This window comes from Acomys russatus, chromosome 5 (genome assembly GCF_903995435.1).
Source record: "Acomys russatus chromosome 5, mAcoRus1.1, whole genome shotgun sequence".
Taxonomy (NCBI): Eukaryota; Metazoa; Chordata; class Mammalia; order Rodentia; family Muridae; genus Acomys; species Acomys russatus.
Window position 1 is genome coordinate 891329 of NC_067141.1, and position 14499 is coordinate 905827.

The 14499-nt window shown below is 39.1% G+C and overlaps 1 protein-coding gene across 1 annotated transcript in view; it reads left to right on the forward strand.

The window, feature by feature from the left end:
* LOC127189926 (phospholipid-transporting ATPase ABCA3-like) overlaps nucleotides 1–14499 on the forward strand; it is an 86549-nt gene that overhangs the window by 24557 nt on the left and 47493 nt on the right. The window contains exons 8-11 of the mRNA XM_051146982.1: nucleotides 111–284; nucleotides 1071–1249; nucleotides 6612–6746; nucleotides 7422–7551. Of these exons, the coding sequence (XP_051002939.1) occupies nucleotides 111–284; nucleotides 1071–1249; nucleotides 6612–6746; nucleotides 7422–7551 (618 nt within the window). The remainder of the gene's footprint in view (nucleotides 1–110; nucleotides 285–1070; nucleotides 1250–6611; nucleotides 6747–7421; nucleotides 7552–14499) is intronic.

Consider the following 14499-nt stretch of genomic DNA (forward strand, 5'->3'; position numbering starts at 1 on the left):
AACAATGGTAAACAAAGTAGACATTATCGCTTTTTGTAATGCCTATGGGAATTATTTGTTGTGTGTTTCAAGATTGCTTACATAGACCATATCTCCCTTTACATTTGCAGCCAACTTTGCTGTGAGCTTGGGAAGCTGCTTTTTTTTCCTGACCTACTTCCCATCCATTTCAATGCATCAAATCTATGAGCGCATGACACCCAAGCAGAAGCTGATTTGGTCCTTCAACTTTAATTCTGCTATGACATTCGGATTTAAATTCCTATCTGACGCAGAGACAAAGAGTAAGTACTGATCTTGTAAACTTTCCTGTGTCCTAGTGGGTATATAGTTGATATCTTACTGGTTATTCAGAGTTTCATTTTGATTAACTTAATTTAGTTTTGCTCGTTAAAGTGTCCTCCAAAATTTTCTTCTACTTTATACCAACATATTAGTATATGAGTGACTTTGCAATCACTCCAAAAGTTTTTCTGGGAGTCTAGAATGGTCCTTTCCTGATTCTGCTTGAGCAGGTATCTATCCCTACACTTCAGTTATTACATTTTTCCAAAATTATGCATTCCAGTGAGATTTTAGCATGCACAGTGGCGAGGAAAGGAACCATCATCCTGATCCATAAGTCTGGATTTTATTTGTTTGCTTTTGCTTTTGCTTTTGGTTTTCAAGACAAGTTTTCCCTTAGCTGTCCCAGACTCACTTTGTAGACCAGGCTGGCCTCAAACTAAGAGAGATCTGCCTGTCTCTGCCTCCCAAGTGCTGTGCTGGGATTACAGGTGTGTGCCACCACACTTGGCTAGGTCTGCTTCTGTTTATTAAATTCTATTTTCCTGAATTTTGTGTAGTTGTTTTCTATCCCATTCATTTTCAATTGTTTATCTGTTTGGGTACAGTGAGAAGCAGTTTCAGAATTACTCAGATATCCTCTTGGGATCCTAAATTCTAAAGCTATAAGAAGGTAGCGGACTCACCCAGAAACCTCTAGAAAGGACCAACAAATGATTCAGTGATGATGCATATGAAGAACTAGTCCCTAGGCACCTAACTGACTGTCTCATGCTTTGTCTTAGGAACTGGAATGAAATGGAGTAACATATTCTCTTCCACGGATACAGACAGCTTTTTATTTGCCTACGTGCTTGGGATGCTTTTAGTCGACGCTACCCTATACGGCCTTGTGGCCTGGTATATAGAAGCTGTCTTTCCAGGAGAGTACGGTGTGCCCAAGCCATGGAACTTTTTCATGATGGTGAGTCTTGGTGCCTGTTATTCATAAAAAGGTCCTTGTGGGTTTGTCCTAAAACATCTTAAAAGAAAATCACTAGCCAGTTTTATACTATCTATTACTGAGTTAGTGGACCAGATGAGAGAAGCACTCTCATCTATGTTATGTCCATACTAATTCACTACTGTTTACCTAAGACCGTCTGATCCCTCATACACACATAGATGATGTAGGTAAGATCTTGGAGTCCTAAACTGCTAGTGAGGAAACATAATGACAGGTAAGAGCTGGAACCTAAACAAATGGTTCAAATACTGATTAATCAGTCCACAACATTCACAGGACTGTATTTCAGAAGAACTGTGCATTCTCAGGGACGTTAACAGCACTGACACTCTGGAGAGTAACACAGAGATGTCCAATCATGTCTGGGTCCTCATCGCCTCCTCTTGTCTAGCTTTCTTAAAGTTGGGGCTCCAGGAAATACTTTTAAAACCTTTGCCCTCTATGTTGCTCAGAGAAGATCTGCTAGTGATGTAGGACTCTGTATGATGTCAGTTTGCAGTCAGTTCCCTGTATACCTCTCAGACATTTATTTGGGGTGGGAGGGAGACAGTTTTATTTTAAATTTTTGAGATCATAATTTTAATTACATTTCTCTCTTCCTTTTCCTCTTTCTATTTTCCTTCAAATTCATGGCCTCTTAGTTTAAAAGTAACTATTATTGCATACACACACACACACACACACACACACACACAAACACATATGTTCAGTACATATAATGCTACCTATATGAAAATTTTCAGGGCTGACCATTTAAAACTGGACAACAAGTTGGTGTACTTTCTCTGGGGAAGGCCAACTCTTTCATTCCCAGATTTGCTCAGCTGCCAATAGTTTTTGTGTGGGTTGAGGACCCATGAGCGTGTTTCTTGCTCAGCTCACACTTGGACAGCCATGTTGGTGAGGCTCTGTGAGTGTAGCTTCTGATATTAGTGGGAGACAGAATCCCACAGCAAGTTTCATGATCCTCTCAGCATCTTCTCAGGCCCTCTTCCATAATTCTTCCTGAGCCTTGGGCGCAAGAGTGTTCTGTAGATGTATCCACTGGGACTGGGGCCCCACTGTTCTGCCTTTTTGATTAATTGTGCTTTTCTGATATGGTCTCCATTTGTTGCCAAGATAAGTGTCCTTGATGGTGGGCAAAGACTACACTCATCTGTGGATTTAAAGACAAATGTTTATATATTTTTGTCAGCAGTTATGCTGGTTTAACAAAGCAGTACCTGTAGATATTCCTCCAATAACTATAGCTTCACTAATACAGAGTGGTTAGCTAGGGCTCCAGAATAAGGCATGCTCTCCTTCTTCTTGAGGCTAGAGAGCTGTTGGTTACCCCAAGGTATGTATGCCACTGCTGAACCTTTAGGGTTATCATGCCCAGCTGGTCATGGATTTGGTTTCTAGCTGGGTAGGGCTGTTGGTTTCCTCCTTCCTTTGGAAGCTTGCATGGTGCTTTCCTGGTACCGTGAAAGCCAGTCCTCAAGGAGGAGGCATTAGAGCCAGTTCCAGCTCAGGGGATTCTGACCCCATTATGGCTTCTTTAGCAATAGGTGTTTACTTTCTGCCTCTGGAGAGTAACCAAGAGTAGCAGCAATGGCTGTGTGTTTTGGGTATCTTGTACAGGCCTGGCTAACAACTCAGAAGGCAGCTTCTCATGTCTGTTATTGGGTTGCTGTTGTTTTATTATAGGTGTTCTTTCACTCTTGGAGAAAGAACAAGTATCCCAGGTGAGAAACGTTTACTAAAACTAGATATGTATATTGGGCATGACATTATGTAAATTATGAGATTTTTGATAAGTAATTAATAGTATGACAACCATGACTCTTTCAGTCAACCTTATTGTTATTTAACCCAACTCCTTCCTTCCTTCTACATTTATTTCCCTCCCCTTCCCTAAAGTGCCCATCCTTTCTCCATCTCCCCTGTCAGACCACTGTATATGCTATTCACCTTTGTGCTCCTCCCACCTTCTTCTGTCATTACCTTTCTCCCCATCCTCTTTCCCCATTTGCTGATCAGATCATTGTGCCCTACTATTTCCTTCTCTATTGTTCTCCCCACCCCAGGTTGGAAACAGTTCCATTTTACTTTCCTAATATTTTTTAGTTACTAAAGGCTACATATTTACATCTTAAATTTGGGACTAGAAGCCCAAATAAGAGGTAACATGGGACTTTGCGGTTAGAGTTACCTCATTAAATATGATCTTTTCGAGGTCTATCCATTTGTCTGCAAAGTTCATGATTTAATTTTTTATTTCTGCTGAATGGTACTCTATGGTGTGTATACATAACATTTTCATTATCCATTAATCAGTTGTAGGTCACTTAGATTATTTCCATTTCCTACCTATTGTGAATAGAATAATAATGAACATGGCTGAGAAAGTATTTTCAGACTAGAATATTGAGTCCTTTGAGTATATGCTAAGAGTGGTGTAGCTGGATCATACTGAAGACTTATTTTTGGCTTTTTGAGAATTCTCCACACTGACTTCCATAGAGGCTACAGCAACTTGCAATCTCTCCAACAGTGAATGAGGGTTCCCTTTTCCTCTTACATTCCTTCCAGCATTTGCTGTTCCTTCTTCTTCTCTTTAGTTACAGGAAGTTATTTTTATATCTTTAACCATTCCTCATTTTGAATGAACTGTCTAGTGTCAAGAATGAGCTTGAGTATTTACTAGAGGGTTTTGCTGTCAATTTTAAGTTTTATTAGGTTGTGGGCCAATAGTATAGAAAGAACAATTTCAATATTTGAATTTGTAAAGATTTGTTTTGTGTTCCAGGATGTTGTCTACTTTTTGAAAGGATTCCATGTGTTGCATAACATGAATTCTTTGATATTTGAAAAGAATAAATGTAGATATCTCTTAAGTCCATTTGAAGTATGATGTCAATTAAGTTCTGATGTTTCTCTGTTTATTTTATTGTCCAGATATCTCGTCTATTGAAGAAAGTAAAATACTGAAATCCCCTAGTACTAATTGACATTAACATGTGTCTTTAAATCCAGTAATAGATTTTTTTTTATGAAAATAGACACACTGTCTTCTTGGTTGGCTGTTCCCTTGGTTAGAATGACGTGTCCCTTTAAAAATCTCTTCCACTTAGTTCTAATTTAAAGCCTATATTTTCAGATATTAGAATAGTGGGCACCTGCTTACTTCACTGGGTCACTTTTGCCCATCCTTTGACTCTAAAGTGGTGCTTATCTTTAAAACTAAGATATGTTTCTTGTAGGCAGTAGATAGTTGGATTTTGTTTTTGATATATTCAGTCAGTTTGTGTCTTTTGATTGGGAAATTAAGACCATTGATATTTAAAGTTACTACTGAAATGTGTGTGTTAATTGTAGTCATTGTGTTGTTGATTCTAGGTTTGTTAATATTCACCATGGTCCTCCATAGTTTAATAATTATGACATCATATGTCTTTCCACAGTCTTTCTGCTATGCTCATTTTTCTCTCCAGCCCAAATACTGCTTTCTGTATCTTCCTTAGTTTTGGTTTGTTGGGTACAAAATTTATGCTTTGGAAAGTTTTTCTTTCTCCTTCAAACATGTCAGATAGTTTTTGCTTTGTGTATTATTTGACATTGGCTGTCATAGTCTTTTAGGACTTAGACTGCCCTGTGCTTTTCTGGCTTTTAATGAGTCAATTGAGAAACCATCTGCTATTCTGATAGGTATTCCATTATATGTGATTCAAATATTTTTCTCTTTCAACTTTTAATATGCTTTCTTTGTTATATATACTTAGTGTTTTAAGTATGATATATCATGGGAATTTTCTTGTTTGTCTATTTAATGCTCTGTATGCTTCTTGTATGTCTGTATGGGTGTGTCTTTCCATGTTTGGGAAAACTTTCTTCTTTGATCTTTTAAGGATCCAGTATATAAAATATTTTCCTTGCTTGTTGATTCTTGATCCTCTATTTTGCCTTTGAGACCTGATGTTCTGTCTTCTTCTTGATGCATTCTACTTGAAAGACTTTCCTTTTAGTTCTGAATTTGTTATGGGGAAAACAGGTTGAGGAGGAAGAGAGGATATGGAGGGTTGGGACTAAAGGTTGGGATATCTTGAGTGGAATAAAGTTAGGTGACAAAAGGGACTGTCCTGGTATATAGGCTGTGTTTCCTGCTCCAAGCCAAAGTGTGGAGGTAGATAAGTGTGGCTGACTATGTTGTGAGTTCTTTGTTTCCCCACCATTTATCCCCCTGCAACACTAGATAGGAGAAAAACAAGGATAGAGAAGAGAGCAGAATTAGGAAAATCCCTGAATCTAACTTTTTCCTTTTGTTTCTTCTTTACCATGGTTATTAACAAAATTCAGCCAACCTCCCTAAATGACCAACAACCACCCCAAACACCTCGTGGGACCCTCACATTTATATAGCCTCTGAAAAGTTCCCAGAATTCCAAACATCACACAGTTGCAGAAATTATCTACAGCTGGCAAAGCCATGGTTCTGCCAGAGCACGAGGCCAATCCAGGGCAGCTGCTGTGGACAGTCCAAAGCAGCCCCACATCCCTATCCCTGGGATTAAAATGAAAGCACATTCATGTAATCTTTATGTGGTTTATTTTTAAGAAAACAAAATTCCAGAACTCTCAAAATTGTCACTACAGACAGGTCTGAGTGGAAAGGTCAGATAAGACGTGAGCGAGTCCTGTGGTTTTGTGAATAGGGGATGAGGATTATGGCTCAAGCCCAAGCTCCTTCCAGTGAGGCAATGGAAGGCCAGACTAGGCTGGTGCACAGATTGTGAGAACCAGGGTAAATCTGGTGGTCTGGGGCAAAGATATGAATAAGGAGGTCTAGATATTCTCTTGACTAGGTCCTGGCAGAAGCCTAGAGATTGGTTGCATCTCAGATGGTCTTGGACTAGGCAGTGATATGGGATGTGAGGTTCCTGTGGGGGCCTTGAGATTCCATGCTGCACAGGTGTGGGTGGCCAGACTAGGACTGAGCATTTGCTGTCGGTTCCAGGATAGGTCTGGAGAGTTAAGGAAAAATGAGAACCTGCTTGCTGGGAGTATTGACCAGGCTAGACCCTGGAAGAAGACATGAGGAGTCTAAAGGCTAGACCCTGGAGAAAGACATGGAGAGTCTGAGTATGGCATACCTCTCAAATATTTATGATTTTAATATAATAGTATATTCTGAGCCTTTGAAATTCAGATAGCTAGCTTGCTCCAAAATCTGATCTTGAGGATTGTATGCAGCCCATCTCAGTACAAACACTATCAGGTGTGTTTTCTAGTGTGTTCTTTTTCCATGCCATTAGTTATATCATTTGTATTCCCTTATTAGCACTCTTACTGGTTTGGAAAATCACTTCAAAAAAACCCTGAAATCTCCCAATTTTATGAGACAATTGAAAGCAAGTATTTTGAAGCTGAACCAGCTGATTTGACAGCGGGCATCCAGATTAAACACCTGTGGAAGGTATTCTTTCATGACCACTCCCCCCCCCCTTCCTAACAAGGCTGAAATTTAATTTGTATTCACTGTAAACTTTCAATATGAGAAATGCCCAAATATTCAAATTATTTATTTATTTATTTATGCTAACAAAAGGTCAAAGCTGTTGCATTTACTTTTCTAGAGAAAGATAAAAATTATATCTGTATACTATTTATAAGTAACTGCTGTTTGACTGTACATGCCAGATAAGACCGCCCACTTGTTTCCAAAAATTCTCTTGTTTCCACCTCACAAATTCCTGTTGGAACATTGGGATCAAAGATGTGTCCAGCTTTCTTGTGGACTTCAGACCCTTATCCTTGCACAGGAAATGCTTTTGTCCACTGAGCAATATCCTCTGTTCCTCAAATAGAGACTGACTGAAGAAGACTGGCATTTCCAGCTTTAATGTGGTCATTGAAACAAAGCAGGAATGGATGGGATTGTTCTGGGAAAGATTGTGCACCTATTGTTAAATTCTAAAACTCATATTGTATCTTCAAATTTTCCCTCTTTGCGGTTTCTCCTTATTACATTCTATTTCCCCATAAGATTAATGTGTAGTTGTATTTCATCTATAAAGAGTTGCTCTGAGCACCTGTTCTTCCAAACTGATTATGAAGGATAGAGAGTTAACATTTATGTTTCTCCCGACAGGTATTCCAAGAGAATAACACCATCAAGATAGCCATTAAGGACTTGTCTTTGAACTTATATAAGGGACAGATCACTGTTCTTCTAGGGCACAATGGGGCAGGAAAGTCTACCACTCTGTCCATTCTCTCAGGTAGGTGTTCAGCTCTATTCAAAAGGTGTCTTCACCTGGGGATAAAGTAATAACGCTTGGGTTATATAGTTTAATAGTCGACTTTATTTTCAAGTTTTTATGTAATATAAAAATGTATAGGTTAGTGTTTTAGGGGGAGAGATTAAATAATGATTAGAAGATCAGTACATTTAGAAGACAGTGCGTTTTTTAAGTATGTATGTGTCTAAGAATGGAGCACCAAAATCCTCAAAACAAAACCTGAAAGAGTTGAAAGAGCATAAAACACATTTGTACTTAGAGACTTCAGCACAAATTTTGCTAACCCTACACCTAACCATAACCCTTATCCAAACCCTAACCCTAACCCTAACCCCTAAACTTAACCCTAACCCTAACCCTAACCACAACCATAACCATAACCACAAACACTAACCTTAATCATGATCCTAACCCTAACCCATAAACCTAACCCTAACCCTAAGCCTAACCATAACCATAACCACTAATCCTAACCCTAATCCAACCCTAACACTACCCCTAATCATAACCATAACCCTTGACCATAATCCTAACCCTAAACATAACCCTAACCCTAACCCTAACTCTAACCAAAATCCTAATGCTAACCCTAACCCCTAACTGTAATCCTAACCCTAATGCTACCCCTAACCCTAAACCTAAACCTAAGCCTAACCTCTAACCCTAAACCTAAACCTAATCCTAACCTCTAACCCTAAACCTAAGCCTAACCCTAACACCTAACCCTAACCCCTAACCATAACCCTAAATCTAAACCTAAGTGGTACAACTTCATTTAAAATAAAATGATACATGTACATATATGTAATTTTAAATAAATATAAAATAATATTTCCCATACCTTTTCCAACATCCTTAGTGTTTTTTTTTACCTCCCTTTCTCTCCCCCTACAGTTAAATGCCTTCCTCCATTTTTTCCCATTCTCCCCTTCATAGTGCCCATGTCCTGTGCTTCCACATCCCCGCACTCCTCTTCCACACTCCTGGCCCCTTTTCACTGTCCTAATTTCTATGGATACCATACCAGAGCTTATATATTCACATTTGTCTTTTGGGGTTTGGATTACCTCAGTCAGTGTAATATTTTTGCTGAAGATACCACACATTTGGACACAGGATTTGAAGACAATGAGCTGGGACTGACCCAGCAGCCTCCTCCTTGGGGACTAGCTCTCATAGTACCAGAAGGAGCTATGCAAAGTGTCAAGGGAGAAAAACAATCAATAGCCCTATGCAGCTGTGTAGCATAACAATGTCTAGCATGACAAGATACTCCAAGGGTGCAACAGTGGCACCTTGTCTTAGAGATAACCAACAGCTGTCTAGTTGAATGCATGGCCTACACAACAGGAATCCTGCCAGGTGCTTCTGTAAGCCTAGCCAACTACCCAAGACTGGAGAGGTCATGGACCCTATAGGAGAACCTACTATTGCCTTTTCCCTAAACAAACATAATTTTTATCTCTCTTTTAAACACTTACCCTTATTCCCTCAGATAAGTGTAGCTTTCCCCACTCACCAAAGAAGATTCTTACAGAAATCCACAACCACACAAAAGGCAGATAATATTTCACTTGCAGTGTCCAACCCCAGCTGAAAAATATGCAACACAACCCCTACATCTAAGGTTCAGGGATAAATGAGGAAGAGGGGGCCAGAAAGAATATTTGGAACCAGAGGCCCAGGAAATCTGCTGCTCACGCCCCCTGAACATGGCAGGAACATGCATCCATGACCTTCAACAATATCATCACCCAACCCAGACTAGCTAAGCTGACGTGCTAATGTGAGCAGGGGAAATTTCACATGGTCGTATTCATTCATGAAGAGCTACAGTTGGCTAAGAACTATCGAGAGACACAGAGAAGAGCTCATCAGTTGTCCAATTGCAAGTGGTCAGCACTGGGCACTTCTATATGTGCAAAGCAAAACAGGGTTTGGTAGGTTATATGTGCATACACACATATGCATACATATATACTCATGTACACGTGGGAAGGGAGTGTACATATAACAATAATGATGAAAACACCATTGAGTTTCGAGGGGGATATTGGAAGAGTAGGCGGGGGCAGAAGTGATGTGTAGAGGTGATGCATGTATGAAGTTCTCAAAAATAAAATTACTTAGAAATTCAAATTATTATTATATGAAAAAAGGATTATCAGATAGGATAAAATATTAAGCTTTATCACCATAATGCCTTTAAGAGGCACAGGTTAGAGTGTAAGGTGTAAATACATTGAAAGTAAAAAAAAAAAAATGTATTGTAAAATAACAGTGGTAAGAAAGTTGGAGTAGAAATCCAAATTTCAGATAAAACAAAATCTCACTAGAAGCATAGAAACATACTTTATAATTACTAAACTTGGGGTGAAAGGTCCGTGATAGAAACTAGATGTCAGAAGATGGCAGTTTTATCTTAGAACAAGTAAAATCAGGATAATTCATTTAATATGAAAACTTTGTAGCAATCATGAAAAAGGATCAGACTCCAGGACAACATGACAATTTATGACTATGGTCACTTGGTTGTTTTTAAACAGAATTAGTTTATTGAGGCTCCAGCAAGCTAATGGCCCCCAGCTACTTGGGAGATTTAGGAACGAGGATCCCTTGAGCCCAAGAGTTCAGGAGACAACTCTGAGAAACATAATTAGATCCTTTCTCAAAAGCAGATTACTGACTTATCATATTTAAAGTAATAATTCTCCTTATTAAAATTATTCACTCACGACAACTGCCTATGACTAACCATCTGAACCATTTTTAAATTATCCTGAGTGACTACATATTTTTTTTTTTAATTTATTTTTTTTTTAATAATTTGTTCTTGTTACATCTCAATGTTTATCCCATCCCTTGTATCCTCCCATTCCTCCCCCCCCCCATTTTCCCATTATTCCCCTCCCCTATGACTGTTCCTGAGGGGATTACGTCCCCCCTATATATTCTCATAGGGTATCAAGTCTCTTCTTGGCTACTTGCTGTCCTTCCTCTGAGTGCCACCAGGTCTCCCCCTCCAGGGGACATGGTCAAATGTGAAGCACCAGAGTACGTGAGAAAGTCGTATCACACTCTCCACTCAACTGTGGAGAATATTCTGACCATTGGCTAGATCTGGGAAGGGGTTTAAAGTTTACCTCCTGTATTGTCCTTGGCTGGTGCCTTAGTTTGAGCGGGACCCCTGGGCCCAAATCTGCCTATCATAATGTTCTACTTGTAGATTTCTAGGACACTCTGTATCCTTTTATTTTGCTGTTCTCCCATGCGTCTCTCATTTAGAGTCCCAATAGGATGCCTTCCCCTCTGTCCCAGTTTCCTGGTAAGTGAAGGCTTTCGTGGGACATGCCCCTTGGGCTAGTATGCAGATATAAGTGAGTATATACCATTTGATTCTTTCTGCTTCTGGGTTAACTCACTCATTATGATCATTTCTAGCTCAATCCATTTATCCACAAATTTCGGGAATTCCTTGTTTTTAATAGCTGAGTAGTATTCCATAGTGTATATGTACCACAGTTTCTTTATCCACTCTTCTACTGAGGGACGCTTAGGCTGTTTCCATGTTCTGGCTATTATGAATAAGGCTGCTATGAACATGGTTGAGCAAATTTTCTTGTTGTGTGCTGGAGCATCTTCTGGGTATATTCCAAGGAGTGGAATAGCTGGGTCTTGAGGAAGCCCTATTCCCATTTTTCTGAGATAGCACCAGATAGATTCCAAAGTGGCTGTACTAGTTTGCATTCCCACCAGCAATGAAGGAGTGTTCCTCTCTCCCCACATCCTCGCCAGCATGTGGTGTCGCTTGAATTTTTGATCTTAGCCATTCTGATGGGTGTAAGATGGAATCTCAGAGTTGTTTTGATTTGCATTTCCCTGATGACTAAGGAGGTTGAGCATTTCTTTAAGTGTTTCTCAGCCATTTGATACTCCTCTGTTGAGAATTCTCTGTTTAGTTCCAAGCCCCATTTCTCAATTGGGTTATTCGGTTTGGTGGTGTTTAATTTCTTGAGTTCTTTATATATTTTGGATATTAGACCTTTGTCAGATGTAGGGTTGGTGAAGTTTTTTTCCCAGTCTGTAGGCTGTCGCTTTGTTCTCTTGACAGTGTCTCCTGCCTTACAGAAGCTTCTCAGCCTCATGAGGTCCCATTTATTAATGGTTGACATTAAGGCCTGGGCCGTTGGTGTTCTGTTCAGGAAGTTGTCTCCTGTGCCAATATGTTCCAGGCTCTTTCCCACTTTTTCTTCTAAGTGAGTTAGTGTCTCTGGTTTTATGTTGAGGTCTTTAATCCACTTGGATTTGAGTTTTGTGCAAGGTGACAAATATGGGTCCAGTTTCATTTTTTTACACATAGACCTCCAGTTAGACCAGCACCATTTGTTGAAGATGCTATCCTTTTTCCATTGAATGGATTTGGCTCCTTTGTCAAAAATCAAGTGACCATATGTGTGTGGATTCATATCTGGGTCTTCGATTCGATTCCACTGATCAACCAGCCTGTTGCTGTGCCAGTACCATGCTGTTTTAAGTACTATTGCTTTATAGTACAGTTTGAGATCAGGTATGGAGATTCCTCCGGAGCATCTTTTATTGTACAAGATTGTTTTAGCTATTCTGGGTTTTTTTTTTTTCCATATGAAGTTCAGAATTGAACTTTCAATGTCTTTAAAAATTGTGTAGTTATTTTGATAGGGATTGCATTGAATCTGTAGATTGCTTTTGGTAGGATGGCCATTTTTACTATGTTAATTCTCCCGATCCATGAGCAAGGAAGATCACGCCATCTTCTCAGGTCATCTTCAATCTCTTTCTTCAGAGTTTGAAATTCTTTTCATACAATCCTTCACTTGCTTAGTTAGGGTAACTCCTAGATATTTTATATTGCTTGTGGCTAATGTGAAGGGTGTGGTTTTCCTAATTTCTTCCTCTGTAAGCTTGTCATTTGTGTATAGGAAGGCTACAGACTTTTTTGAGTTAATTTTGTATCCAGCCAATTTGCTGAAGGTGTTTATCAGCTTTAGGAGTTCTCTGGTGGAGTTTTGAGGGTCACTTATGTACACTATCATATCATCTGCAAAGAGGGATAATTTGACTTCCTCCTTTCCCATTTGGATACCCTTGATCTCCTTTTGTTGTCTTATTGCTCTGGCTAGAACTTCGAGTACTATATTGAAGAGATATGGAGAGAGTGGGCAGCCTGCCTTGTTCCCGATTTGAGAGGAATTTCCTTGAGTATCTCACCATTTACTTTGATTTTGGCTATTGGCTTGCTTGTATATAGCCTTTATTATGTTGAGGAAAGTGCCTTGTATCCCTGATCTCTCTAAAACTTTAAACATGAATGGGTGTTGAATTTTATCAATGCTTTCTCTGCATCAATGAGATGATCATGTGGTTTTTTATTTTCAGTTTGTTTATATGATGGATTACATTGATGGATTTCCGTATATTAAACCATCCCTGCATGCCTGGAATGAGCCTACTTGGTCATGATGAATGATATCTTTGATGTGCTCCTGTATTCGTTTTGCAAGTATTTTATTAGTATTTTTGCATCTATGTTCATAAGAGAAATTGGTCTGAAATTCTCTTTCTTTGTTGAGTCTTTGTGAGGTTTAGGTATCAATGAGACTATGGCCTCATAGAATGAAGTTGGTAATTTTCCATCCATTTCTATCTTTTGGAGTAGCTTGAAGAGTATCGGTATTAGCTCGCCCTTAAAGGTCTGGTAGAATTCTGCACTGAAACCATCTGCCCTGGGCTTTTTTGGTTGGAAGACCATCGATGATTGCTTCTATTTCTGTAGGGGAAATGGGACTATTTAACTTGTTTATCTGTTCTTCACTCAACTTTGGCAAGTGAACTTGATCAAGAAATCGTCCATTTCCCTTAGATTTTCAAATTTTGTGGCGTATATGCCTTCAAAGTAGGATCTTATGATTCTTTGAATTTCTTCAGTGTCTGTTGTTATGTCTCCCTTTTCATTTCTGATTTTGTTTCATTTCAATACTGTCTCTCTGCCTTTTAGTTAGTTTGGCTAATGGTCTGTCTATCTTGTTGATTTTCTCAAAGAACCAGCTTTTGGTTTTGTTGATTCTTTGGACTGTTTTCTTAGTTTCTAATTTGTTAATTTCAGCCCTGAGTTTGATAATTTCCAGGCGTCTATTCCTCTTGGGTGTTTCTGCTTCTTTTTTTTCTAGGGCTTCCAGTTGTGTTGTTAAGATGCTTATGTGCGATGTTTTCCAATTTCTTTTTAAAGGCACTTAGTGCTATGAATTTTCCTCTTAGCACTGCTTTCAATGTATCCCACAAATTTGGGTATGTTGTTTCTTCATTTTCATTGAATTTCAGAAACTCCTTGATTTCTTTCTTTATTTCTTCCCTGACCCAGGTGTCATTTAGCAGAGAGTTGTTTAGTTTCCACAAACGTGTAGGCTTTTTGTTATTTCTGTTGTTGTTGAATTGCAGCCTAAGAGCAATGGTGATCTGATAGGATACAAGGTATTATTTCAATCCTCTTGTATCTGTTGAGGCTTGCTTTGTGACCTACGATGTGATCAATTTTGGAGAAGGTTCCATGGGGTGCAGAGAAGAAGGTGTATTCTTTCTTGTTTGGGTGAAAGGTTCTATAGATATCTGTTAGATCCATTTGACCCATGGCATTGGTTAATGATGTTATTTCTCGGCTTAGTTTCTGTTTCAATGACTTATCCTTCAGTGAGAGTGGGGTGTTGAAGTCTCCCACTATTATTGTGTGGGGATCGATGTGTGGTTTAAGCTTTTTTAGGAGATCTTTTACATATGTGGGTGCCCTTGTATTGGGAGCATAGATGTTCAGAATTGTGATGTCATCTTGGTTGACTTTACCTTTGATGAGTATGAAGTGTCCTTCCTCATCCCTTTTGATTAATTTTGGTTGAA